Source organism: Microcebus murinus, chromosome 15 (assembly GCF_040939455.1).
Source record: "Microcebus murinus isolate Inina chromosome 15, M.murinus_Inina_mat1.0, whole genome shotgun sequence".
Lineage (NCBI taxonomy): Eukaryota > Metazoa > Chordata > Mammalia > Primates > Cheirogaleidae > Microcebus > Microcebus murinus.
In genome coordinates this window covers 9,760,216-9,787,415 of record NC_134118.1, presented here as the reverse complement: position 1 = coordinate 9,787,415, position 27,200 = coordinate 9,760,216, and the positions used below count along the sequence as shown (strand labels likewise).

Genomic DNA, 27,200 nt, shown 5'->3' with positions numbered 1-27,200 from the left:
CCAAATTTGTTAAATCTACTTGGTGATTCTTAAATTAATACTACTTCATCTTCTAACTTCCAAATTAAATATCATTTTTATAGAAAAAACTAGAATAATTTTATAATTGTTTTATAGTATTTTTAATATATCAATTACTTCTTCAATTAAAAAATCCAAATCATTATTCCTTTAGTATTTCTTTGGCAAACAGTGGCAAATTTTTCTTGTAATATATCACTTATGTGATGCAGGAAGATGACTGCTTTCACTATCTTGCCTATATTCTACATAAAACAAATCACGTTTTCTCTAAAGGATACTTTTACATTATGAGAGAAAAAACTAAGTTTTAAAGTTTATGGGGCTGGGTGCAGTAGCTCACGCCTATAATCCCAGTGCTTTGGGAGCCTGAGGCAGGAGGATCACTTGAGGCCAGCAGTTTGAGACTAGTCTGGAAACATAGTGAGACGCCATCTCTACAAAAAAATTTAAAAATTAGCCTGGTGTGGTGGCATGCACCTGTAGTCCCAGATACTCAGAAGGGGGAGATAGGAGGATCATTTGAGCTCAAGGAGTTTGAGGTTGCAGTGAGCTATGATGATGCCACTGCACTCCAGCCTGAGTGATACAGTGAGACCCCGTCTCAATCAATTTATATTAAGCCTTTCTCCAACCTCTACTTTCCTTTTTATAACAAAATTCTATTAACACTTTCTTTAAAGAAAAATCACAGAGTAATTTTATTTATAATGAATATTATTCTCTCCAGATTTTAATTCATCAGCTTACTCTTATAACAGAGAATCAATTTAAATAACACCACCCAAATGGAATGAAGACAAAACAATCGATTACATATCAATTTCTTTGATATGTCATAATGATATACAATTAATCTTACAACATGGTCCATTTCCAGTGAAATTCTCAATAAATTGCTGGGAATTACAGTCCTTCATATTGACATTTTATTGTAAGGTGTGCTAGATGAAGCTCTCGTGCTTGCTTCACAAGTCAAACAGTTGAACAAGAGTTCTGAAGAAAAGGCTGATACCACAAAACCACTTCATTTGTAATTTATCCACAAACGGATAGCAATGCCTCCAGATCCCTTGGTAGTTAATTAATTGAAGATTGTTTCCTTAAAATTCTATTTTAAACAAGATGAATCATTCCCTATACAGTTTGTGCCAACGTCCTTGACTTTCTTGCTTCCACTGATTTGCTTATCAGAGCATACAGTGATGGTAGTCTTATTTTATCCATATTTTTGCTGTAAACATTGAGAAATATACCAAGAACAACTAACAAACCAGACCATACATACCTAAGAGAAAGAAATAAGGAAAAAGAATGTTGATATTAGCAAGGTAATTTATTGTTAAGCATAGAATTTGGTTATCAGTTCATAATAATTCTTTAATAAAATAAAATTTGTTATTATAGGCTTATAATAGCATAAAATAAAAATAGTATTCTTAGATTAGATAGAAATCTTTCTCTTTTATGTTGAGTATATACAGAGAAAAGGTATTATACAAAATATTATACAAAATGTAGTTCATTTGAACTTTGGAGATAACAGCATAGTCAAAGTACAATCCCTCCAAAAGTCTTAACAATATACTTAAAGCATTAAGTATATAAATCTACCAAAGGTCATCTAGGGAATTAAACTTAGCAGTCCAACTTGTTTTCCCATGTAGAATATAAAGGGATAAAAAGGGACACATCCCTAACAAATTAGGGGGATCATCACAATTATTACTATGCATACCACCTAGAACATGCAGAAAGAAAAACTAACTTATAAACAACAAATAAATTATGATTACCTTTAAACATATATTGGTAAGTTTTAGGTTTGAAACTTCACAATTACTGACAAACATAAGTTTAAATGATGCTAATTTCAAACACATAGTAGAGGGTAAAGACATTAGTAAATACTTTTACACAAAACCACAAACTAAGCAAGTCTTTAGGGTACAACTTGCAGAATACTCCTCTACTTCAAGTCCTTTGTGGAAACAGGCAGCAAATAAACTGATAATTTTTAAAACGATGTACTGTGAATATATAATTTGTATGTATGTACTAGGGCAAGGCGGAATCCCTTAATCTCAACAGCGCATCACTGGCATCATTCATTCCTATTAGAATGTACACATCATTGACATTCATTCCTATTGGAAACAGGGTCACATTTGCATTGGGCTCTGGTTAGGAAATTTAAGTATACAAAATAAATTCAAAATAATAAATCATAAACACTTCTAAAATAGTATAAGACACATCAACAGATAAGAGGTCAAGATGAAAAGGATTCTTTATAAAGCATAACAGGAAAGAAACCTACACATTAATTTATATACAAATTAATATACTTTCTATAAAAGAGAAAAAATAGAAAAGGTGAGATTAAGGCTAAGAGGAAATATGAAACACATTATGTAAAACTTAAGAATCTTGAATTAAAAAGTACTTACTGAAATGTGAATGGTTTAGCAAAGAATATAAATGAAAGTACAATGGTCATTGCTTTTCTTCCTGTTGTCACTGTAGGGGCAAAAAGTTTGATTTAGAATGTGCCTCCTAGCCTGGTAACATTTTGGAAGTAATTTATTCAACAAATATTTACAGAGCTGACTATACATCAGAATCTATGTAAGGTATCAAGAAAATAATGGAAAGTAAACACCAACCAACCAACCAAAAAGACACTGTTCCTGTTACAATGGAGTTTACAGTCTTATAGGGAAACAGATAGTAAATAATTAAAACAGTTAAATGTTAATGTACAACTGTGTTAAGTATTCAGTGGAGGTCAAGGTACAATGGAGCCAAGTACTTTGGAAGGCCCAGGCAGGAGGACTGCTTGAGATCAGGAGTTTGAGACCAATCTGAGCAAGAGAGAGACCCCATCTGTACAAAAAAATTAGCCGGCCATAGTGGCATGTGCCTGTAATCCCAGCTACTTGGGAGGCTAAGGCAGGAAGATGGCTTGAGGCCAGGAGTTTGAGGATGTAGTGAGCTATGATGATGACACTGCACTCTAGCCTGGTGAAAGAGTGAGATCTTGTCTCAAAAAATATATATATATATAATCTAAAGGACATACTAATATCTTAACAGTGGTCATCTCTGGATAAGACTATGAGTAATTTTCACAATCCTCTTTAGACATCTATATTAACTTTCCCTGTCCTTCAAAGTACGACACCTTGAAGTCTGTTCTAAGGCCTGAAACCTTCCTCCCTGTCGTAGACAGATGTGGGAACTCTGCGTAAGTGCCCAAGACAGCCCTATCCCCCACGCTGCACTATCAGTTGCTGTATTCCCACTAGACTGTACTGTACTTAGTTCCTTGCTTTATTCATACTTACATTCCTGCACTCCACAGTTCTTGGCACTTCATATACCATGCATGAATGAATGAATGAATATTGAAGGAAGAAACTGTTCTTGAAACATGTGTCAAAGCCAGATTCCCAACACCTGTTTTTCCTTCTATAGTAAAAGGCCCCCTAGTTTCAGCTGGGCATACATTCCTGCTTCTCCTACAGCTGGGCATGACCATGTGACTATGCTGTGGCAGTGAAGTGTGACCAGAAGTGCTATTTCTAGCGGTGTGATTTTTAGGAAGTTTCTCTAAGGAGAAGGGTGTGTCTTTCACCTTCTCTTACTCCATCCATCCCACTGCATAGTATGGGGATGAAGATGGCACAGAGGACAGGGGAGCCTGGGTTTCTGATGACCATGGAGTCCCCATACCGGCTTGGAGGCAGCACAGTATGTGGTAAAGAACACAGCTGTGCAGCCAGACTACTGCACCTGGAAGCTGACTCTGGTTGACTATTAGACAAGTCACTTAACCTCCCGTGCCTCAGTGTATCCATCTGTACAATGGAACAATAATAATGCCTCCTTTATAGGATTATTGAGATTAAAATGATTAATATACAAAATATCCACAGTGGTGTCTGGTACATACTAGGGCTACATACCTATTAGCTATTATTATTACCATCTCTGGCTTCCTTTTACATGAGAGAGAAAACCCTGTCTGCACCTTCTAAAGGAGGGCTGTACCTCACAGTTTTGGCAAATGACACAGGTAGCACACTGAGTCATTTGTTCCCCTCACTAGGCAGCATAGTCCTCCAAAGCAGAACCAATACAACTTTCATTTCTCTACAGTACCAACAAAAGTCCCTGCACAGAGCAGCTGCGTAATCATTACTGCTAAAAAGAGAAACTAATCTCGTTGTTGTCCTAGAAAATATACAAATGAAAGGCCCTGAAAGCTTGTTGAAAGTGCACTTGTCATATTTTAAATGTAACAAAACTAAAATTTTCAGTTATAGGTTGAAAGTACATAAAGGCAGTATTTTCTTTAAAGGTCTTCATCCTATCACACTTTTACAGCAAGTTCTTTTAATGTGTTTAAAGGTTACTTTAAATAAATATGTGTGTGTATATATATATATATATATATATACATATATATTTGATTTTGAAGTTAAACTTTCAAAATAAGAAATTAAGATTAAACATCACGTTCTTTAGAATTTTAAAGAAACACCATAAGCTGAAGAATAAATTGGTGAAATAAGACAATTTTCTTTTTAACGAAAAGATGTTGCCTTTATCTCTCGGAAAAGAGCATCAGAGAAAATGTAAATGCTTATTTCATAATCTAAGCAAGTAAACCCCTCTTACCTGTTACAGCAAGAAGTGCACCAAAAATTTTAATCAATGCTAGAACAAAGGAGATTCCAAAATACCCAGTGAGGGAAAAAAGGAAAGCATAACCATAGGTCCGAAATGGATTCTGCAACAAATAAAAAACCTGTTAGAAAAATGCAAAACAAACCCTGAGATATTACAAATGAAATAAAACTATAGATTTCACTCAACTTTTTTAGTAATAATAAGCCTTTTGACAATGCAGCCAAGCAGGATTCTTATTTAGTTTTGATTTAATGGAAAAATGATGAAATTAAAAACGCCCAACTTCTACATTATGAACAGCTTAAAAATTAACTTATAGGGTACTGCAAGGATAAAATAAATTTAAATATCAATCATTTCATTTCTGAAATAATTCCTGATAATGCATATATTATATTAAAGGAGGTATCAAATTATATCCACAATAGCCCTTTTTGAACTAGGGGAATTAGAAACACGGAGAAAACTAATGAAAGATGTTTACTTTAAAACAATGTGATCAGTGTTTACCTTTGAACAAAATGTTACTGCAGGGCCTACTCCACTAGTGCATGTCAATCCCAACAAAATGTACACAAAACCAATTGAATACGAGTACAAAACCTGGAGCAGATAAAAATAAAGTGGAAAAAAGTACTATTAAACCAAAAGAGGAAGTTTAAGGGTTTTAAATACATAGCTCAATTAATCTATTCAATTAAGTTTGCAAAACAAAACATTTTTAAAATAACATCATTTCAATATGGCCTAACTTCCTAGATGTTTGAGTCTAGTGGCTTATAAGTTTACACCATATTTTATGTACAAAATAACACAGCCATTCTGACCCTTTCATATATGTTAGCATAATTATTCATTTCTTGTCTGGCTTAATTACTGAATTCAAACCAGATTTTAATGTCTAGAGTTCTAAACAATACATATGAACAAAATAAAAAGCTTTAAAGCTACTTATAAAACATGAAAAAAACCAAACACTAAGTTTATAGAGGACATTAAACTATACTGAAAATAAACTATAATGAAAATAAGCAATATATGGCATAACTATTGCTTAATTTCCCTATTTTCCAACCAACCTTTTTATCCCAGGTTATTACACTACTCACAAACAGAATGAGCAGCAGCAGCAGCAAACTCAAATAGCTGCTGTATGTCAGGTGTTGTGCGAATGCTTTACACAGATTATTCCATTTACTTCTCTCTACAGCTAACATATTTTAATTATCATAATTTCTGGACGAAGAAAATAAAACTCAGAGATATTAAGTAATTTTCCCTGAATGAGAGCTAGTAAAGCCAGGATATGAACTGAGGCTACCTTATTCCAGAGCCTACCAGTGGAACCACTGACTGCATGATATTAACTTTATAACCACCGACACTCCCTTAATTCTCTGAGGTCATCTTTACCTTATCTAGAATGAGTAGCGATGATGATCAAGAAAATTCTTGACCAAGATTAAAATTCCTGTGTTACTATGAACCACTTAAGTTGCCCTACTCTGTGCTGAGAAGGTACTAGGAAAAGAACAGTCTTATATATCCTTAATGTAACACGCTCTATCTGTCCAGCAGGTGGTTGGTTATAAAATTAATGTAAACACACACAGAATTCTCCTATATAAAAATAAAAACCAGTTAAAAGGCATTTACAGTAGCAGCAAAAATATGAGAAACATAATAATAACTTTAATAGCAATGTGCTGGATTTATATGAAGAAAATTTTAAACTCTAATGGACATTAAAAAAACCCCACTTGAATAAAAGGAAAGTCATACCTTATTCTTGGACTGAAAGAATCAAGTGTACAGATGCCATTCTCCCTAAATTAATTTATAATTCAATGCCATACCAATCACAATACCAATGGGATTTCTAGTTTATTTGGGGATATGAACACCCAAGAATAACTATTGGTAGTAATATTCTGAAAAAGAAAAGGAACAATGGCAGCTAGTCCTAAGAGATGATAAATGTATGCTAAAGCTGCTGTTATATGTACTGGTGCAGGAATAAATTCAAAAGAACATAATTTTCTGAGCCCTACATTACAGTGTGATATAATAAAAAAAGGCATTTAAAATAAGCTGGAAAAGTGGATTACTCAGTAAATGGTGTTGGGACAAATGGATAGCCAAATGAAAGAAAAGTTTTTTAAAAGCTTTAAATTGGATTAAGGATTTAATAATACACAAAATCATAAAACTAGTAGGCTCCAAGGATGAAATTTTCTAAATCTCAGAGTTGGGGAAGCCATTTCTAACCATGATACACAGCCAGAAACCATGAAGGAAAAGATAAATTGGACCATATGAAATTATAAACTTCTACATGAAAAATAACACCCAATACAAAGAGGGGAGAGAAATGATGGTGCAAATGATTTAATATATAAAAAATCTATAAATCAATGAGTAAAAATTTATCAACTATACAATGAGCTGTTAGCAGTGGTAGTGGTGGTTTTACTATTGATCTTCCTAGGATGTTTACATGTATTACTTATGAAAATAATGATAAAATAGTTTAAAAATGCAATACAACTCTTTGGTACTATATCTCATAAAATTAGGTACATCACTATTTTTCAGTCTGTCTGATGTGAAGAAAAAGCACTGGAGTATTTACCATTTCAGAATTAGAAGCATTATGCAGTTTCATAGCTTTCTCTTGAACATTTCCAATGACAGCATCTGCACATAGTGCCAGGGAAATAAGCATGACACCTTCAAGAAGGTATAAACAAAAATCTCCTTATTTAAGCATATGAACAGTAATCAAGTTTTATCAGAAATTTAATTGGGCTAAAAAACAAAATCAGATCTTTAACCATATTTGTTCAGTAATCCTGAATATTGTTATCAGCAACTAGGTGTAACACATATTTAATACGTAGGTGATGATGTTAAAACAAATAAAAATAATATCAGTAAACTGAGTTAATGGTGTCACCATTATTGTATTTCAATAGCATATCAAATAATTGCTCCATTTTTACACTAGAGGATATGTTAAAGAAATACTGTATTAAACACGTATAGAAGAAACTCTTAGAACATCTATCGGGATTGGTGGTTAGTCAGTTAATTTAAAAAAGAGATGAAGAGAAAAATCATAAAAAATCTTATTTTTATCAAAATGTTCAATGTAAAACACATAAACACACATGCAGGTGCTAAGGTCTTTTCTTTGAGCACAGGTCCTGACTAGAATTCTATACTTTCTCTTTTGTATAAACCACATTTATAACACACATTATCTAGGTTTTCCAAATTGTTTTTGTTGAAAAGTGCATCCGAAACTTAGAAACTTCTGAAACAACTGTAGTTCAGAATCATTTCACACATTTGTAAGTTTCCCCAATTTTACAGTGGTTTCACCCATACGTAATTCAATAGTGATTTTATTGACCTGTCAACCAAACTGTTTCAATCAACTTAGTTTTCACAGGAACAATTCTCTTTTCATATTCATTTTTGAACAGTTTGAGGGGTAATATAGTTATTACCTAATTACAGTAAGAGGTACAACTAGCGTAAACAAATCTTGGAGTCAACACAACTCATTCCTGGGAAGGACACAGTGCACGTGTGTATGTGAGCAGCAGGCTATTAACAGGAAGTGTCCAGGATGCATGGTCACCAGTCACTGTACTTTATGGAAAGAGTAAGGTGCAGTCTTAGTTACATACGTGTGTCTGATGGGTTTACAGAAATGTTTTCTTTCCTTTTTTTGATGTATAAGCAATCATACGTAGCAGAAAAGTATATGTACACGTGTATGCACTGCAATGAAGATTCAAGTTTTCATGCTTCTTCCCAATTTATCATGTAACTTTAGTATTACTGCCTAACCATACATTTTTATTCACCAAACTTAATTCTGAATGTTCCTTTTACTTGTTTCAAATAGTGAACTTTTCCTTAAAAAAAAAGGACTTGCTTTTTTTGAAGATCCTGAAAAGAATGCCCCAACAACTACAAGGCTATTTAAAGATATTCCAAAAATGTTCTGAACAATGGCAGCAACATGAATATACATAAATTGTATCCTAAGGGGAATGTTTTGAAGGGGATATTATTTATTTGAATAAGTAAATTCTGATATACATTCTTAATACATTTAATGTTTTATTTATGTCTACCTTAAATAACCATTTTAATAGTCTCATCTCCTTTGGTTAATTATATAAAATATAACTACGTGTAAATTTGCCACACTCCTTTATGTTTCACCTATAAAGCAGAGATAATAATAACTCGCCTCACTCAAAGACAGTGGGAGGACAGAATGAGATGATAAATAATGGATGTGAAATCCATATGCACGATGGTAGTGGGAGTGGTGACAGTGGCTCCAGTGGTCCTGTAACATCTCACTGTAAAGTGCTAACCCTTTTTGAGTTCCATGGACATATTTTTCAAGAGAATTAGAACCCGACCACACTTCATCATTAAAAATAATCGATGGATACTTATCCCTACCCAGATCTATTGGAATATATTAAGTTTCAAAGTTATTTTTTTAAAGGAGACTAAAAACAATTCTACTGTGATTCCTCTATAACTTGTATATATATTTCCAATCAGCTTATAGAAAATTTTGACTTGGCAAACAGCTTCCTATCATGTCCAAATGCAAGAATACTAAAAAAAATTGTTCCATCTCCCAAGTTGTGATATTTTCACTTATATGGAAAGCTATTAATAGATATAAGAATCACTGATGTCATACCATCATTTAAATTACTTATGAAATTTTAGAAATTCTTAAAATGTCTATAAAATTTAAGAATATAAAGGGCTTACCTGTCAGGTTGAAATTTGGTGCAATTGTGCTGTCGGCTAGGGTAAACCATACAAGGCCAAGGCTCATACATACTGCAGCAGACACATCTACAATATTATAACGCTTTCCTGTATAAAACAAAAGTAAGTCTGCCTCATCATTATGCAAATACCCATCCAGCTTAGTATTAGATCTATGTGTTTAACCAAGTAGAGCGAGGACCAATGTTTTTTATATCCATTGCCAAAAATATGTGAACACTTAGGTCAAGGCAGGAGACAGTCAAAGAAGGGTTTCTGGGGATTAAATTACCACTGGGCACCAGCATGTCCTTATAAATTAGAAATGAAATACTACTTTATCTGTTATGATAGTAAGAATACAGTACATATTCCGGCAAAAACTGACAGCAAGAATAATGCACAACCATAAACATTAAAAAAATTTTGTGAAAATTAGTGCCTCTTTCACTTTATATATAATAAAAGGCCACATATTTTCTTGTAGTCTATAAGTTTACAAAGTAACCAGAGTAATGATACTGACTATACAAATGTTCAAGTTTGCAAATACCATAATGAGATAACTTCTAGGCAGGTGGGAATTAAGTTATTTTAATGTATTTTACTTAAAAAATGTAATGTAACTTTTTGTAAGGATTATAAGGAAATATTACACATGCCTCGTCACTTAGAATGTTAAATGTGATTTTAAATAGAGGTTAAGGTCTGTTACTTTTTCCTATGTGAATAGTTATACTGACATGACATGTGAAGTAGATGACATATACACTTTCATTTTAAAAGGCTTATTTTGGGATGGCATCTGATGTATAAAATGAAATCAGGTTGTATAAGAACTTTAGTGATATAGAAACACTTGATTATTAAAACATGAAGATTCCTTTTGACAGTTAATATGAACAACAAAAACTTGTTCTATTGCTTGCTGCTATCGTGGCCTCCTCTTTTACTCATATTTTCACATGGCTTACAACTTAGCTGGGGCTCTAAGATATCAATAAGCCAACAGGTTGCTAAAAATGCAGTTCCACTCTGATTAAGCTATACCTCAATATGACAATTGCCGTTGTACAATGGTGGTAGAGTGTGGAGCCCTGAAAAGTAGAAGAATCAAAGAATTGAAAAAAGGAAACTTCTAGGTCCTTTTGAGCTAGGCTTTCAACATGTAAATATAGTATTGCTGGAAATGTAGTAGATTCCAAAATAAAAAAAATAAAATAATAAAACAAAGTCCTAATTTTTCTTTTTCCCAAGTCCAGATTATTGATTTCAATACTAAGGTATACTAGAGAGGTATCAGTGTTTTATAATGTCTTATTTTTATATCATTCAGAATTGTTACAATATCTAGAATGCTCATTAAAAATATTAGAAGTTTAATGTTTTTTGCTCATGCTAGAAGCTGTAACATATCCTACTAGTTTCAAATAGTATGAAAATATATCATTACTATACCTTGAATAAAAACTCCTCCTAGCATAACAGGAATCAATTTGCAGCACTTGAAGATGACTTGGGTAGGATAATTCAGGTAGCCCAAGGAAGTGTTTGATAACCCCATAGTACCCACAGTTAGAAAAGCTATTATCATGTAGGTTTTTCCTGGTATTCTGTAAAAGACAATTTTTAAAACCTTCATTTTGGGACCCAATTCATACTATTGTAAGATAATGTGTAAATGTCTAATTACTTTTCTAATTTCTGGTTAATATTTTTGAAATATCAGGAAAAAAATCACTATTTTAGAGTTGTCATATTGTTTATTTGTATAAAAGTTTATAAAAATAACAATGTACCTTTAATCAATCATAAATAAGGACTCTCAACTATGTGAAAAAGTAGGAGTTACTTAGATTCTTACTGAAGATATAAACGATGAAAAGTATTTTTTAATAGCAGTTCTAGCTATAAATAAAAACTTGACTAACTTTAGAAAAAAGAGTTCATTTTAAAAAATATTGGCCTCCATAATGGTAAAAGGCATTTTAACTTTTTAATTAATTTTTAACTTCTGAATTGTTCTGTTTCCTAATGTTTCAATCCAGCATTAGGAAAAATATTAATACATTTATCCATTCTGCTAGAATAACTTGAACAGAATTTCTCTAGACAAAGTTCATGTTGTTTAAAACTCTAGACATGATTTTCATTACAATATCTTACGAATTCTCTCTCTGAATTCTATAAATTGTTACAATAATCAACTTTAAGATGAGGTATCTCTCTCTGTATAATCTCAATTTTTTTCTTTTTTTTTATACAGAGTTTCACTCTGTGGCCCTGCGACCTCCAACTCCTGGGCTCAAGTGATCTTCTTGCCTCAGCTTCCCGAGTAGCTGAGACTACAGACACGTGCCACCATGCCCGGATAATTTTTCTATTTTTTTGTACATATGGGGTCTCACTCTTTCTCAGGTAGGTCTCAAATTCCTGAGCCCAAATGATCCTCCTGCCTTAGTCTCCAAGAGTGCTAGGATCACAGGCGAGAACCACTGTGCCCTACCCTTCAAATCTTTTAATTTGGCTCTATCTGGATTTCCTCAAGATTATTAGTTTGGCATCTTCAGAATTTTAGCCATTACTGTGAGCATATGCTCACTCTGACTAGATATTTAATGGTTTAAAATAATAATCTTGTAGATTGATGTGACAAACACAATGAGACACTACTCACATAATCTGACTGTGCTACACACTTAGATGTAATTTCCATTTTGTGATTTGCACCCATGTTTCAATCAAGGCAACAAAATCCCTCATATTTTATATAGTCATATATAAGGTAAAATAATTTACTGGAAAAACTCAATTAAAATGCATCATTTACACTTACATTTCAATTTTGATGCCTGTTCTACTTAACTACAAATACAATAGAGAACATTTAAAATCCATGTGGAGGTAAGTTGGCATGTCCGCACGTATCAGTGTATACAACATATGTCCATGCTGAGGTTCTGACCAACCCTCAGTGAGACAGAGGAGGACAGCAACACTTCTTCAGGTAATGATACAAGTCACAGCGGTCAAATTTCCTCAATGATAAATTGCAAACAGTGGCCACCAGAAATAAAATTCAAGTCAGAAAAATCATAAGAAATGATTAGAGAAGCAGCATAGGACAGGTAGAAATAAAACCAGCCTGAACTCAGGGGACCCAAATTCAAAGTTCCAACTCTGAGAACAACTTGCAATATGATCTCATAAAAATCCTAGCACTTCTCTTAAGTCTTCGTGTTCTCACTGGTAAAATGAGGAAGGTAGATTTCCTCAGCTTGCCTCTAGGATTCTCATTGTTTCTATGTCATTTAATAACCGCAATTGCTTGCTTCTTCAGAAATGGTGGGAAAATTATAACTTCAAAAACTGCTCAAAACCAATTTGACAGATTTTTATTAAAAACTCACAGTAATTAATAATAAAATTACAAGATAATCTCTGGTGAGAGGAAGTATAAGAAGAAGCATATTTAGGGTGTGACAAGTTTATGATGTGCTTTAGTACACATTACCATATTTGATCCTCAAATAAAGCTAAGGGAATTGCAGAAATTCCTTGAGGTTTTGACACAGGTGATAAGAGGTAATGCCAAGACCCAAATCCATGTTTTCTAATTCCAAATTCTGTTCTCTTTCCAGTACATTGGTATTCATATAAAAGGAGGAGTAAAGAAAAAAACACTAAGCAGAGAGTTTAGCTAATTAAAGATCCAAAGAGCAGGAGAACCACTCAAATAATTCAGAAATGGGTGTATATGCAGAGGTAAATTAAGAAATAAACAATTGGGGGGAATTTCCAAATGGGGAAAGAAGTCAAACTATTGATCTTTGCTGATGATATCTTACATCTAGAAAACCCTAAGGATTCTGCCAACAGACTCCTGAAACTGATAAAGAAATTTAGCAAAGTTTCAGGTTACAAAACCAATGTACACAAATCAATTGCATTCTTATACACCAAAACAGTCAAGATGAGAATCAAAAGACTCATACCTTTCACAATAGCAACAAAGAAAATAAAATACCTAGGAATATATTTAACCAAGTAGGGGAAAGACCTCTACAGGGAGAACGACTGAGGAAGGAAATAGCAGAGGATGTAAACAAATGGAAAAACAGATCATGCTCATGCATTGGCAGAATAAACATTGTTAAACACGTGTACACTACCCAGAGTGATTTACAGATTCAATGCAAAGCCCATTAAAATACCAATGCCATTTTTTACAGATCTAGAAAAAATAATTCAATGCTTTGTATGGAACCAGAAAAGACCTGGAATAGTCACAGTAACCTTAAGCAAATCACTTTACTAGACTTCAAGCTATATTCTACAAGCCAAAACAGCATGGTACTGGCACAAGAAGAGAGAGACAGACCAATGGATCAGAACAGAACCCAGATATAAAACCATCTTCATATTGCCATCTGATCTTTGACAAAGCAGACAAAAAATACCCTGGGGAAAAGAATTCCTATTCAATAAATGGTGCTGGGAAAATGGGATAGCCACATGTAGAAGAAGACTGAAACAGGATCCTCACCTCTCACCACAAAAATTAATTCACAATGGGTAACATACTTAAACCTAAGGCATGAAACTGGAAGAATTCTAGAAGAAGAGGCTGGAAAAACTCTTGTACATATCAGCCTAGGCAAAGAATTTATGAAGAAGACTCCAAAGGCAATCACAGCAGCAACAACAACAAAATGGGACCTGATCAAATTAAAAAGCTTCTGCATAGCCAAGAAACAATCAATAGAGTGAAGAGACAACCTACAGAATGGGAGAAAATATTTGCATGCTATACATCCCTAAAGGGCTAAAACCCAGAATCTATAGCTAACTCAAGCAAATCAGCAAGAGAATATCAAATAATACCATTAAAAAGTGGGCAAAAGACATGAACAGAAGCTTAGACTAATGGCCAATAAACATATCAAAAATGGTCAACATCTCTCATTGTCAGGGAAATGCAAATCAAAACCACAAGGAGATATTATCTAACTCCAGTGAAAAGAGTTTTTATCAAAAAGTCCCAAAGCAACAGATACTGGCATGGACGCAGAGAGATAGGAACACTTATACACTGTTGTTGGGACTGCAAACTAGTACAACATCTTTGGGAAGTAATATGGAGATACCACAAAGAACTAAAAGTAGAACTACCATTTGATCCAGCAATCCCACTACTGGGTCTTTACTCAAAGGGAAAAAAGACATTCTATAAAAAAGACACTTGCACTTGAATGTTTATAGCAGCACAATTCACAATTGCAAAGATGTGGATACAAGCAAAGTGCCCATCAACACATGAGTAGATTAATAAAATGTGGTATGTCTATACCATGGAGCGTTACTCAGCCATAAAAAATGGTGAACTAACACTTTTCATAACAACCTGGAGGAACTGGAGACTATCCTCCTAAATGAAGTATTGCAAGAATGGAAAAACAAACACCATATCCACTCACTATTAAATTGGAAGTAAATGATCACAATACTAACAAGTACATATGGTAGTAAAATTCAACAGAAATCAAGCAGGTGGGAGGGGTGAGGGGATGGGTAAATTCACACCTAACGGGTACAATGCACACTATCTGGGTGGTGGACACACTTATTATTTTGATTCAAACTGTAAAGAAGTAATTCATGTAACCAAAACATTTGTACCCCTGTAGATTCTGAAATAAAAAAAAACTAATGAAACAAAAAACAAACAAAAGAATAAATAAATAATTGGGCATATTTTCATTGTAACATACATTTAAAAACTTGAAAACAATTTTTATTGTACCTTGGAAGGAAAAGGTTTCAAGTTATAATTACATTTATTATAAGTCTATACATTTTTCTCCCAAATTCTTTCACTAACATTTAAATCAAATTAATTTTTAAATATGTTATGGTTATGAGGCTTAAAAGATGGAATAAGCATAGCTTGAGGCCCTCTTCCCAACTCATCTGTGTAACTGATAGAAAGGTATTTCTTTTTGAAATTCAATAGGATATACATCATGTTTGTGTCATTTTTCACTTAACAAAGACAATATTAGTGTTTTTTACCTTAGAAGCAATCAGAGGCCCAGTGGTTTGCATTAAGTAATGAATCATCAGGCTTCCTGATTTCCTCAGTCTTGACAGATATATTTAATGACTTCCTATTCTATCACCTATGGCCAATACCTTGTGGAGTTTTAGAACATGAAAATAAAAATGATGATATCCTCAGATTCAAATATTTTTACTATAACTACTGATTTACTGGCAATACAGAGAGGATGGTAGGCAAAATTGATCCATGAAGAAACCCTTACGTTATAGATTTAAATATTTAAAATTGTACAGGTACCTTGATAGAAACCTCAAACACTTTTTCCTTTTGAAAGAGAGAGAGTATTGCTCTGTTCCCCAGGCTGGAGTGCAGTGGCATCATCATAGCTCACTGCAGCCCCCCAATTCCTGGGCTCAAGCAATCCTCCTGTCTCAGTCTCCCAAGTAGCTGGGACTACAGGCATGCACCAGGACGCCCTACAAAGTTTTATATTTTTAGTGGAGATGGGGTCTCACTCTTGCTCTAGCTGGTCTTGAATTTCTGGCCTCAAGTGATACTTCCCCACCATGGCCTCCCAGAGTGCTAGGATTAGAGGCATGAGCCACCATGCCCTGCCTAAACACATTGTATGTTTTTGTGGTTTTTTTTTTAAAGGCTGTAAAAATCTTTTGATTTTCACTAAATTTCACTTATTTCACTAAATTTCCTTTGTGTATCAATGTCAGTATTATAGTCTTTACTACATTTAAACTGCCCAGTAGATACATGAAATATATGCATATTAGGGTATATGACAGAATGACCAAACTTATGTTTATTAAGAAAACTTTATATTCAAATTCCTAACCCTACCTTCTATTTATACTCAGATATTATATATTTTTCTTTACACTATTAAAATATATCAAGATATTTCTAAAATCTAGATGGTTGTTAATTTATAAGATATTATCAAATGAGCTCTTTTGGTTTTGATGAAAAGGAATGAATATGTGTTTCTCTAATGTTTAATAATACAACCTCAGCTACTGGACATCATATGACGTTAGTTGGAATACATCCCACAAAACAAAACATTAACTTCACATTTAAAAAACCACTATAAAAACATATACAGTTTGAACATTCGTTATCCACAATGCTTGAGACCAGAAGTATTTCCAATTTAGATTTTTTTCAGATTTTATAATATTTGTATATATATAAAATGAGATATCTTGGGGATGGGACACTGGTCTAAACATGAAATTTATTTATGTTTCACATATACTTCATACATATAACCCAAAGGTAATTCCATTCAATATTTTAAAGAATTTTGTGCACAAAGCAAAGTTTTTGTTAAATACTTAGTGTGTTTGGTTTCAGATTTTGGGGTATTCTGTATTTTGGGTTTTTAGATTATGGATGCTGAACCTATACTGACACTTCATTTCACCACTTTAATGTTAGTTGCACTGCAAATCTTTCAGTAACAATACCTGTTTCAGTGAAATTTATAAAAACACATAAGTGTATCTGAATATTTTCATGTTTTTAGATAAACCTTGCTATAAGTTGAGCCTAAGCTGCATTTTTTTTATTTTATAACATTACACTTAAAGAGAGCCCTCACGTTTTTCATATTTAGTGTTAAGAAGTTGGTTATACCGATAGAAATATATAATTAAGAGATAAGTTTTAACAGAACATATAAATTTCATGCATATTCAGTATTCCAAAAAATAATAAAAAGATTCAACTAATACTAGTGAACTTAATTATCAAAAAATAAAAATAAACAAACCACATACCTTCTCCTTTTGTCCTGAATAAGCTGAAGTTCTATTAGGCCAAATATGGAGTAAAATGCAAACTGCACTAAAGTAAGGTACCAGCCATAGGACTTAAAACCCTCCACTGAAAATATTAATTCCTGTCAAAAGGCACATGAATACTGTTAAGTTCAACGGGACAGATCAATTTCTTTACAATAAATTCTTAAAAACACAACCCCTAAACCCAAACAAAAGAAAAAAAAAATCAAATGACAAGGCTTCTAACAGAGTGGTTACAAGCCCTTTCCAAAGTACTGACTCTAGGTGTCCAGGTATGAAAATCAATAGAAAAATCAGTAATTATAAGGCAACACTACCCTATACTGCTGTTTTTTTTTTTTTAAAGACCAAAATTAAAAGAGTTGCCTAAAACAATGAAAAAGGTAGGTGATTCAAGAACTCATTTATTATATTAAAAACATACTTTATTAGCAGTCTATCATCTCAGGCCTATTTTTCTATGGGAATATAACCAGTTCTTATTGATAATGTTACTTTTTGAAATTGTTATGCCCCAGATAATATAAACTTTCTCCTTGAAGAGGGCATGATTAATTTGCCTAAACATGTTATATTATAAAGTAACATTTACATCAATTATTAATAAGCCATTGTTAACAAGTCATTAAGAAGTATTCTAATAATGTTATCTGGCTTAATTTTATTGAATAAATCAAATTAAATAAATGCAGTGTGTGTATGTATGTGTGTGTGTGTGTGTGTATATATATATATATATTAAAAACACTTCATTACCAAACTTCAACCATTCTCTTTGAATTATTTTGCTACACAATTATATGCAAGAGTTAGTAGCAATGTTAGTTTTCACAAAGTGAAAGTGGTAATGTTATAAACATAATTAGCAAGGATTTATATAATGCAAAAACCCTTTGCATATTCTAGTTTATAAAATATATGATTAAATAGAAAAAATATATTTAATAAAATGTGTAGGATAAAAAAATGTGTAGGATAAATTTCTAGTTCATTTTCCTTTGCTAAATTTGCTTCTGAACTATTTGGTAATAGTGCTATGCTAAAGAAAAGAGCGAACATGAAATTTTAATCTCTATTTTTAATTGTTCTTCATTGTGATATCTCATGTTTTATATCACTTTCTAATGGAAAACAATTATTAGAAATATTAATATTTTTGATTCATGCTTTTATTTTTATACTATTATATTAATATCCTTCATAGCATTCTTCAAGCTAACTAAAAAGTCACAATTCTACTTTATTTACATTTACCTTTTAATTCATCTCTATAAGACAATGGAAAAGAGTACAATAATTTTTAAGATCACTCTTAACTAGTACTAAAGAACATTAGAAATACTACCTGTGTTTTAAGAAAATATATCGTGTTCCTTTTCTTGGATTACAAAGGTTTTCTAATGTTATGGAGTTGCTTAAAAAAGCAAAGTTAGTAATAGCTGAAAATATTCACTAATTAAATAGCCATTAATAAAATTAGTCCCCATTCAAACATACTGTTTTCACTAGCATCCATCCAAGCCCATGTTTTGAAGTTCAGGAATTTGCTGCTGGCCAAATATATACAATTATCCCCAAATAAAATGCAAATATGAAACAAACTGTTATGCTGTCAGAAATGTCTTACACAAGCCAAAATCACAGAAAACAGAAAAATAAGATTCTGGCAAAGTCAGACTAGAAGAGAAAACCAACAAGAATGAGAATAGGTGTTTCAAAAAGAAAAAGTGATTCAAATATTATAGGATTAAAGAGATATCCTTGGAAAACCATAAAATATCCTGATATATTTTTACAAAATGGTCTTTTATTATTGAACTCTAAGAATCAAGAGGAAACTGTGTTATCAATCAATTTTACTGGGAAAAATTATGTTCAAAGATATCAAACAATACTTGAATCACTCTATCTCTTAATAACTCATAAAAATGGCTACAATTACCTACATTTTGTTAAATATTTTAAAATTATTTTTATAATTTTAATTTTTCAAGATAGTCCCTACATGTCCCTCCTCTCCACTTAATATTTAATTATGAAATTTTAATCTGTTTTCAGTAGACTTACTTTTAAGAAGCCCTTTTCTACTATGTTTAAAAACACAAATTTATGAATTAGCTGGTACCCAGTGATAATGTCTTGAACAAAACTACTATTACGTGCCCATACTGACCTCAATTGCTATAAATAATTAACATATTATAAACAAATAACTATTTTTTTACCTGTAAATATCCATATATTAGGTAAAATATAAAAACTCCAGCAACACATATGAAAAATTGAGTAGGTTTGTTAAATTTGCTGAGATTTATGCCAAGTACTACAATGTCATCAATGGACTTGATGTGTGGTGACATTGTTTGTGTTTTAGACGGCACAGTGATAGAAATGTATTTCCTGGAGTTGTTGAATTTGAGATCCATTGTTATTGTGCTGCATTCAGTGCTTCCAAAGTTATCTTTGTTGGTTTCTTCTCTTTCGTTCAGTCTTTCTTTAGCTTGCTCTGTGAAATCCTAGAGAAGGAAATAAACAATTAAAGCAAAACATTTAGATCATAAAGTATTATGCTCCCAATAATATTCCAAATCATACTTTAAAATTATCAGATAATTCTGATTCTCTTTGGATATTAATATTTTAATTCCTATATTCCAGCTTCAAAACAACCAAAAACAATATGCCTACTCTTATAACAATTTATCTGCAACTGATAAACATCAATACATCACTAAATTGAATATACACCATATTTATTTCCATAGCAACAAATCAAAGCTAACCTAGTATTTATTTCATCAAGAACTAAGCATGCCTGATGTTTTTGTTAATATATAGTAAATATATAATTTTTAAAGCTCACTATAGTTTATGTATAATTTTCTCAACATTAAGGTCAATCTTGTAGAAGAATAAAGAATAAGATTTTCTTTTTTTTTTCCATTTTTTTAATTTCAGCATCTTATGGGGGTACAAATGTTAAGGTTATGTATATTGCCCATGTCCTCCCTCCCCCCTCGAGTCAGAGCTTCAAGAAGATTTTCTTACGAAAATCTTTTTTTATTTCTTATGAAATTACTAAAGAGGTTTTCTAGTAATTTTATTTATTCTATGTATATATATGTAAATATATAATCATTATTTGTACTTTTCTACCAATCTGTTTTCTATAAGATTTTTAGTTTTGCCCATATCTTACTAATATCACAACTCCTTTAAATACTAAGAAAATTGTAAAATATACAAAGTAAAAAAACTAAGTTACTTAAGAAGCTAGATTTATCAGAGACTACAAAAAGGATAATATGCTTTAGCAACTGCATCTTTTAGGTTAAAAGAAAACATTTTCTTCCTTTGGGAAAAATCATTTTAATTTAAAAAGTCTTGGGATATAAAATGCTGGAAAATGGGTCATTTCTTGTCTGTGAAAAAAAGTGTAAAGGCACCATAGATGACTATCAATTTCTCTTTGGGTTTATATAAAATGAAAAAATGAATTCCATGTAAAGGCTGAGGAAAAGACTGATGAATTATGACAATTAAAACAAAAACCTATGAAAAACATTCCAATGGGAACAAAAAATTGACTCTGAAGGCTGAACAGAGATAAGAATAATTTTGACAGTGAGTTCTCTTTCAGAAATTTTTCTAAAGGAAACTGTTACATAATGGTTTAAAATAGCAAGAATTAGAGTCACCTCTTCATGATCACTTGAGTTTACAGATTTACAGATTAACCAGGCCCTCTTCAGTAACTCAAACAAGGGGCCAAGGCTCTGAATACAACATGTAACTAACAGTACACAGGCATCAGGACATTGTTTTACAGGGCACCTGCCATATTCTAAACCATAGAAAATGTGTAGTTTTTTAAAGTTTTACTATGTTTCTTTTCCTTTCCTTCTTTCTTCTTTGTTTTACTTTAACCTTGTTTCCCACACTATGTTTCATACATTGTCAATTGTGATTAAGACTTACTAGGTCATCTTGTAAGATATCCCTGAGATGAGATTTTCTTTATAAAACATGCTTTCTCTCCCCTAAACATTTGGTCAAACCTGTGTTTAACTTCAGAAGTGACAAAAACCTTAACGATGTATTCTTTTCTCTATGTGTAGACACAGACATGGAGCACCATTCAAATAATCCTGGCCCCACAAGGGTTTCTAAGCTCCTGCTTCCTCCATTTTTTAAATAAAACACTAAACCACCTATGCTTCATTACTGAAACACACCATCAACTCTCAAAACATCTTTGCCTTCTGTTAACGATGTCCTTTCAGCCTGATGTTTTCTTTCTCTGGGTCAGGTTTTGAAGTTAAGCTTTAATGTTGCATTCTTTGTGACATCCTCTTCAATTTCCCCAGTTGGGAGAAGACAGAACTTCGAAGGCAAGACCCAAATCTTATTTCTCTCCACATCTTTGGTATTTGGCATATACTCTGTACTCAATACTCAGACAAACAAAATAAACTGGTCCTTCCCCTGGATGCGCTCAAACCTCAGATTGCAATCACTCGCACTCTGCTTGGATATGATTTTTGAAATTGACTGTGGTATTGGCAAGACATGGGCAAAACTGAAAATCTTACAGAAAACAGGAATTGGTAGAAAAGTAAAAATAATGATTATACATTTATATACACATACATAGAATAAATAAAATTTCTAGAAAACCTTTTTTGTTTTTGTTGGTATCAAGAAACTTCTCCAGAAGGTAACTGTTTCCAAAAGTCACTTTCTTTGAGGTGTTTGTAATTTAGCAAAATGCCAAGCATATTGTAATGACTCAATACAATTACAGCTAATATTACAAGAAAGTAGTATAGCATGGTATGTTTTGGAATTTTGACAGATATGAATTAAAAATCTGGCTTTGCTACTTATTAGCTGAGGAATCTTGGGTAAATTATTTAATCTTTCTGAATTTAAGGTTCTGTTATCTTTAAAGGGGAGAATTAAAAATGTGCTTATCATAGGATTTTTGTTAGGACTATATGAAATAAATGTAAAAGTGCCTAGCATATGACAGTCCATAAATGTTAGCTATCATTACTCAACTTTTTAGAAATATTGCTAGGGTGGTATGGTATGCCGAGCTGATTCACCCTTTTGATGTGCAGTTGGAAATACAGACCAGGATTTCTGACTCAGACTTCTCTCCTGAGATCTAGATCTGTATTAATATACATCCATGTGCTTCCTTGATATCTCTACACATAAGCTCCACTGGCACCTCATATTAAAAATGTCTGAAGCTGAGCTCATTATTTTCCTCTCAAAACAAATCTACTTTTTTTTCCTATATTCCCAATCTCACTACTCTGTCTTCCTACATTCCCAATCTCACTTAACAGTACCTGCCTGGTATGAAACACAAACTAAAAAACCTGGGCGTTATCTTAAGATTTTTTCCTTTTCCTCATATTCTATATTTTGCCAAGATTCCTGTTAATTCTACACCCATAAATATAGCTGTTTCCACACCATCCTATCAAGCAGCCATTTTCTCTTGCCTAATTACCAGATTAGCCTGTTTATAATATCTTCTTCCCTTTGTGACCCATCTTCCACATGGCTTAACATGAATTCTGATCATGCTACATCCTTGATTAAGGGCCTGTAAGTTAAAAATTAGTTAATGCCCTGGACTATCATACAATATTATACATATTTTTTCAAATACCTAAATCATAATGGGATAACTTTTTTATTTTAATGTCTGCCTCTCCTACAAGCATTTGAATTCCTTAAGGCAAGAGATGATGTCATCTTCATATGATGTTTTAGCACATAACAAAACTGTTAAGATATTAAATGAAGGACTCTATTCCACTTTAGAAAACACCATTTAATCAGTATTGTTCTGTTCCTTTCCAACACTTTACTACCTTGGCAACCTTATGAGCTGCAGATAACAGGCCATATATGCAGTTAAAACCGTCCAGCACTATTCTTTCTCCATTTCAAACAAGACTGATATTAATTAGCATCTAAAGAACTGGGCCAAAGTCCTTGTGTATAGGGGGGAAAAATTAAGTATGGAATTAAAATTAGTTTTCAAATTAAAAGATTGCTATTTTGCTTTGCTTTGGAAGTTCACAGCACCCCTGAAACTAACGTAAAAAAGAAAAAAAAAAAAACCCACAGGTGTGAATTACTGCCTGAGACCTCTTTCTAACATCAACACAGATATTTAACTTTAGTTCCTTGAAGGTATAATTGTTAAATGATATAAAAAGGTAGAATTTCCAGTACACAGTGAACATTTAAAAATGATAAATAACTGGTGATAATGCTGCCTTATAATGACCTACTGAAGTCAAAATTATTTCCGTTTATTTCTTAATCTAGTCTTTTCCAACCTAAAGGACAAAAGTCCCTTACCATAAAGGGCAGACCATAGGAAAATATGTCATCAGGGTGTAAATAACCTGAAAAAAACACAACTCCATCTGCATTTGGGTACATGCATTGTCACAAACAAGAGAATCCTGCCATGCCATACCTTAACTGCACTCTGGAATTAACAACTGGGTATGATCATAAAACAGACAAAAAAAAAAGGGTCTCATTTCTTTGTACACACTTCATTACATAAAGTTGTAGTAACTGTGTGTTAATTTTTGAAGGCTACATGTTTTTCCAAGGGAGAGAGCTAAAATTAGAATTTAATCTATGTATTAAGTAATTAAGTACAAATAACACTATTTAACTATCTTACTTAGAAAAACGTTTAATTGAAAAGCAATTCTAGACGCCTGATAGCCTACTGTAGAATAAATGCATATTCCCAACACTTAAACATTCTGTTAGCACATCCTATCATTCCACCTTCTACTTTAAATATTCCTTTTAAAAATAAAAAGATGGGGGAAACAATTAAGTTGCAAAGACTGGAGAATGCACTTGCACAACTTCTTAAGTTTATGTCATAAACTTAATAACCTGTAAAAGAACAATCACTTTCCACTGCAAGTCACATAGAAATGAAAGTATCTTGGAGTGCCCCTACTATTCAATGCGGAAGTGTTTTTTAACTGCAAATGCAGTCTTGGAGAATCCAGGAGACTGACAGTTCTTCAGAGGCCCCTAGAACAGCCTAAAAGACTCCTTTTGGTGACCTCATCCCTGCAAGTCTGCAGACTGGGGCCTGGGGGAGTTCTCGCCAGCCCGAGGGCAAAACAGGGGCGAGAAAGAGCAGGCGCTCCTCCCTAGAAACCGTGCCAGCAGGTTTCTGTTCTTTAAAAAAGGAAGTCACCCGCTCCTTCCATCCCGACCTTATCCGCTCCTCGAATGCTCGTTCGGGATGAGGAAGACGGGCAGTGTCAAGGTTTTCTGGGGGAGAGGAGATCTGAGTCCCCAACACTGGAAGGGCCCCGGGTGCAGCCCACCCTAGAGCCGATATGTCACCTGGAAGGGTGACCCCAGCCCGGGTGGCGCCTCAGCCAGACGGAGCGTCTCCCCCTCCCCAGGTCCGTCGCCATCACCTCCTCTTCCTCCTTCTCTCTTACTCCTGCACTTTTCACCGCAGCGGCCGCTTCCCCGGATGGCGCTCGCATCTCCAGCGCGCGCACACCACTTCCGCCTATGTGTCCCTGCGCGCGTGCGCAGGCGCGTAGTCCCGCCCCCCCCCCTCGCCGGCCTGGGGCGACGGTCGGCTTGCGCGCCATTACTACCTCCCGCGCATGCTCTGTCCGCTCTGGGGCGCGGGACGGGTGCTGCTTGGGTGAGCCTAGCGGTGCGAGGCCCGCGCTTCAACGCTGGGATGGCGGCGGCAGGCCACAGTCTGGTTGAGAATGTTATCCTCAGACCAGTGCACTGTGTATTTCTGGCCTCTGAGCCTCTTCAGTCCCCGGGGTTGCAGCTGCTGGGAACCCCTGACCCTGTTGGTGCCCACGAGGGGGGCGACTTCCACGTCAGTGGCCCTGGGCTGGATTTGAGAAGGCGGCCACGTGGGGAATGTTGGAACCAGATTCAGAAATCCTTGGCTTCCTCCCCCGGGCCCCCCGCTTGATCTAAGTGAGATGGGCAGAGACGGTACCTTTCACCGGTTCCATGTTGCCCGATTCGTAGCTGCTTTTCCGGTGAAGGTGGGCAGAAGTAACGCTTGGGATGGTGCTTCTGACGTTATAATTCAGCATGTAGCTGCGGCAACCAACCGTGGTCCTCCAGCATCACAGAAATGTTGCCGGCATTGTTTTGCCAGTGCTACTTACTGCTTGGAAGGTAAATCCCAAAGCTCGAGGACCAGCCGTCAGAAATTTTCCTGAACATTTACTCCTCATTTAGGGCTGCATCTATAATCACTGAGATGTAATGATGTAAAGACCAAGATGAGATTGCGATGAGTTGTTTCCAGATAACACTTAAAAGAATGGTGTGGAAGGAAAACAGTACTATAATAAAAATGGACAATCTCTGACAGCATGCTTTCCATACCAGAAAGATGAATTGGGTTAATTTATATGTTAGAATCCAGTCAATTATGGTCAACTTTAAAATTTTACAGGCGTCATGCAGAAAGGGCAGCATTTATGCCTTGTATTGTGACTGACGGATTGTATTGAAGCAAGTCAGGCATCTCTTACCGTAAGTTATGGTGAGAAAAAAGGACTGGGTAGGCATTTTTCATTTAATATTTACCAGCCTTGTTAGGCCAGTGTAAGCAACATTTAGGAATGTTGAAATTAAGGCTTACAGAACTTAAGTTTTCTAAAGAGATAGTAAATGATACAGGCTTTCAATGATGCCATACTGTCACTGAATAATTTGGATTTACTACTACTGTGTTTCCCTGAAAATAAGATATGGTTTTATGTTTATTTTTCCTCAAGAAGACCCCCTAGGGCTTATTTTCAGGGAATGTGTTATTTTTTTAAGTACAGTATAACAATCTATATTTATTCAAATATAGTTAAGTCGTCTTCTGGAACATCATCATAACTCTCCAAACCCCAAATTCCATCCTGAATTTCTTGCGATTCTATTTTCTTTAGAACCATTGGCGCCAATCTCTCATGTCCAGCAATAGAGCTCTCATGGGGCAGGTGAGAAGGGCTGCTCGTCTTCTTTACCGCTCCGCGAGGAAATGCATGGGTTGTGCAGATATGCTGCATCACTAGGTCTGATTTTCAGGGTAGGGCTTATATTGCGCAAATGCTTAGAAATCCTGCTAGGGCTCATTTTATGGGTAGGTCTTATTTTCAGGGAAACACGGTACTGTTAGCCATGTATACAATTGTTTATCAAGCACCTGCTAAATGGGCATATGTATAGGTCATATACATAATCCATAAATTACAAGTATGAGCTCCCTACCATCAAGAGTTTAGGTTTCCGTAAATGGCAGGTAAATGGCAGTTTAGAACGATTTATGGTACAAGAGATGTCAGATGGTAGTCTTTACTCGTGCTTGGGCAATTGCAGTAGACTTCAAATAGGGCTTTCTACTTACTGTTTATTTCTCTACACTCTAGTTCTCATTCAGCAGCTAGAATGATCGTTTTAGAACCTGTGGCAGAATATGCACTCCTCTATGCAGAACCTTTAATAGCTTACTGTTTAACTGTGATTAAAGTTCAAAACCCTTATCATGGTTTATGAGACTGAACTTGTTCTTGATGGTCACATCCAAGCTACAATTCAGAGCTTAACTATAACCCTCTCCAAGCATACCAAGCATCAGTGTTTTGTAGCTGCTGTTCCTTCTGCACAGAACACTGCCCTCTCAGATGTCCACAGGGCTTGCTTCCACTCTTACTTCTGATAAGGGCTGAAATGTCACCTGAACA

General features: G+C 34.2%; 1 protein-coding gene across 5 annotated transcripts; it reads right to left on the bottom strand.

The window, feature by feature from the left end:
* Positions 1 to 693: 693 nt before the first annotated feature.
* On the bottom strand, positions 694 to 25,524 carry SLC35B3 (solute carrier family 35 member B3). 5 transcript variants are annotated; one of them, XM_012753682.2, is made up of 10 exons: positions 25,451 to 25,524; positions 19,632 to 19,922; positions 17,383 to 17,504; positions 10,987 to 11,141; positions 9,529 to 9,636; positions 7,349 to 7,446; positions 5,227 to 5,319; positions 4,705 to 4,816; positions 2,472 to 2,541; positions 694 to 1,309 (listed from the first exon to the last, which is right to left on the bottom strand). In XM_012753682.2, the coding sequence occupies exons 2-10, from the start codon at positions 19,830 to 19,832 to the stop codon at positions 1,159 to 1,161; spliced, it is 1,110 nt and encodes a 369-aa protein (XP_012609136.1). In that variant the 5' UTR covers positions 19,833 to 19,922; positions 25,451 to 25,524; the 3' UTR covers positions 694 to 1,158. The 5 variants fall into 5 exon arrangements, with proteins under 5 accessions (XP_012609136.1, XP_012609137.1, XP_012609138.1 ...); XM_012753683.2 differs by lacking the exon at positions 25,451 to 25,524 and adding an exon at positions 24,687 to 25,000; XM_012753684.2 differs by lacking the exon at positions 25,451 to 25,524 and adding an exon at positions 24,820 to 24,994.
* Between the last annotated feature and the right edge of the window lie 1,676 nt (positions 25,525 to 27,200).

Bases quoted from the DNA above. Each gene is read 5' to 3' on its own strand.
- SLC35B3 (XM_012753679.2), bottom strand. From the start codon at position 24,968: ATGCGAGCGCCATCCGGGGAAGCGGCCGCTGCGGTGAAAAGTGCAGGA. The intron at 9,637-10,986 runs GTATAGTAATGA...TGTTTTATACAG, and splicing joins AGGAGGAGTTTTTATTCAAG to GAAAGCGTTATAATATTGTA. The intron at 5,320-7,348 runs GTAAATACTCCA...TATCTGCTCCAG, and splicing joins ATGCTTCTAATTCTGAAATG to GTTTTGTACTCGTATTCAAT.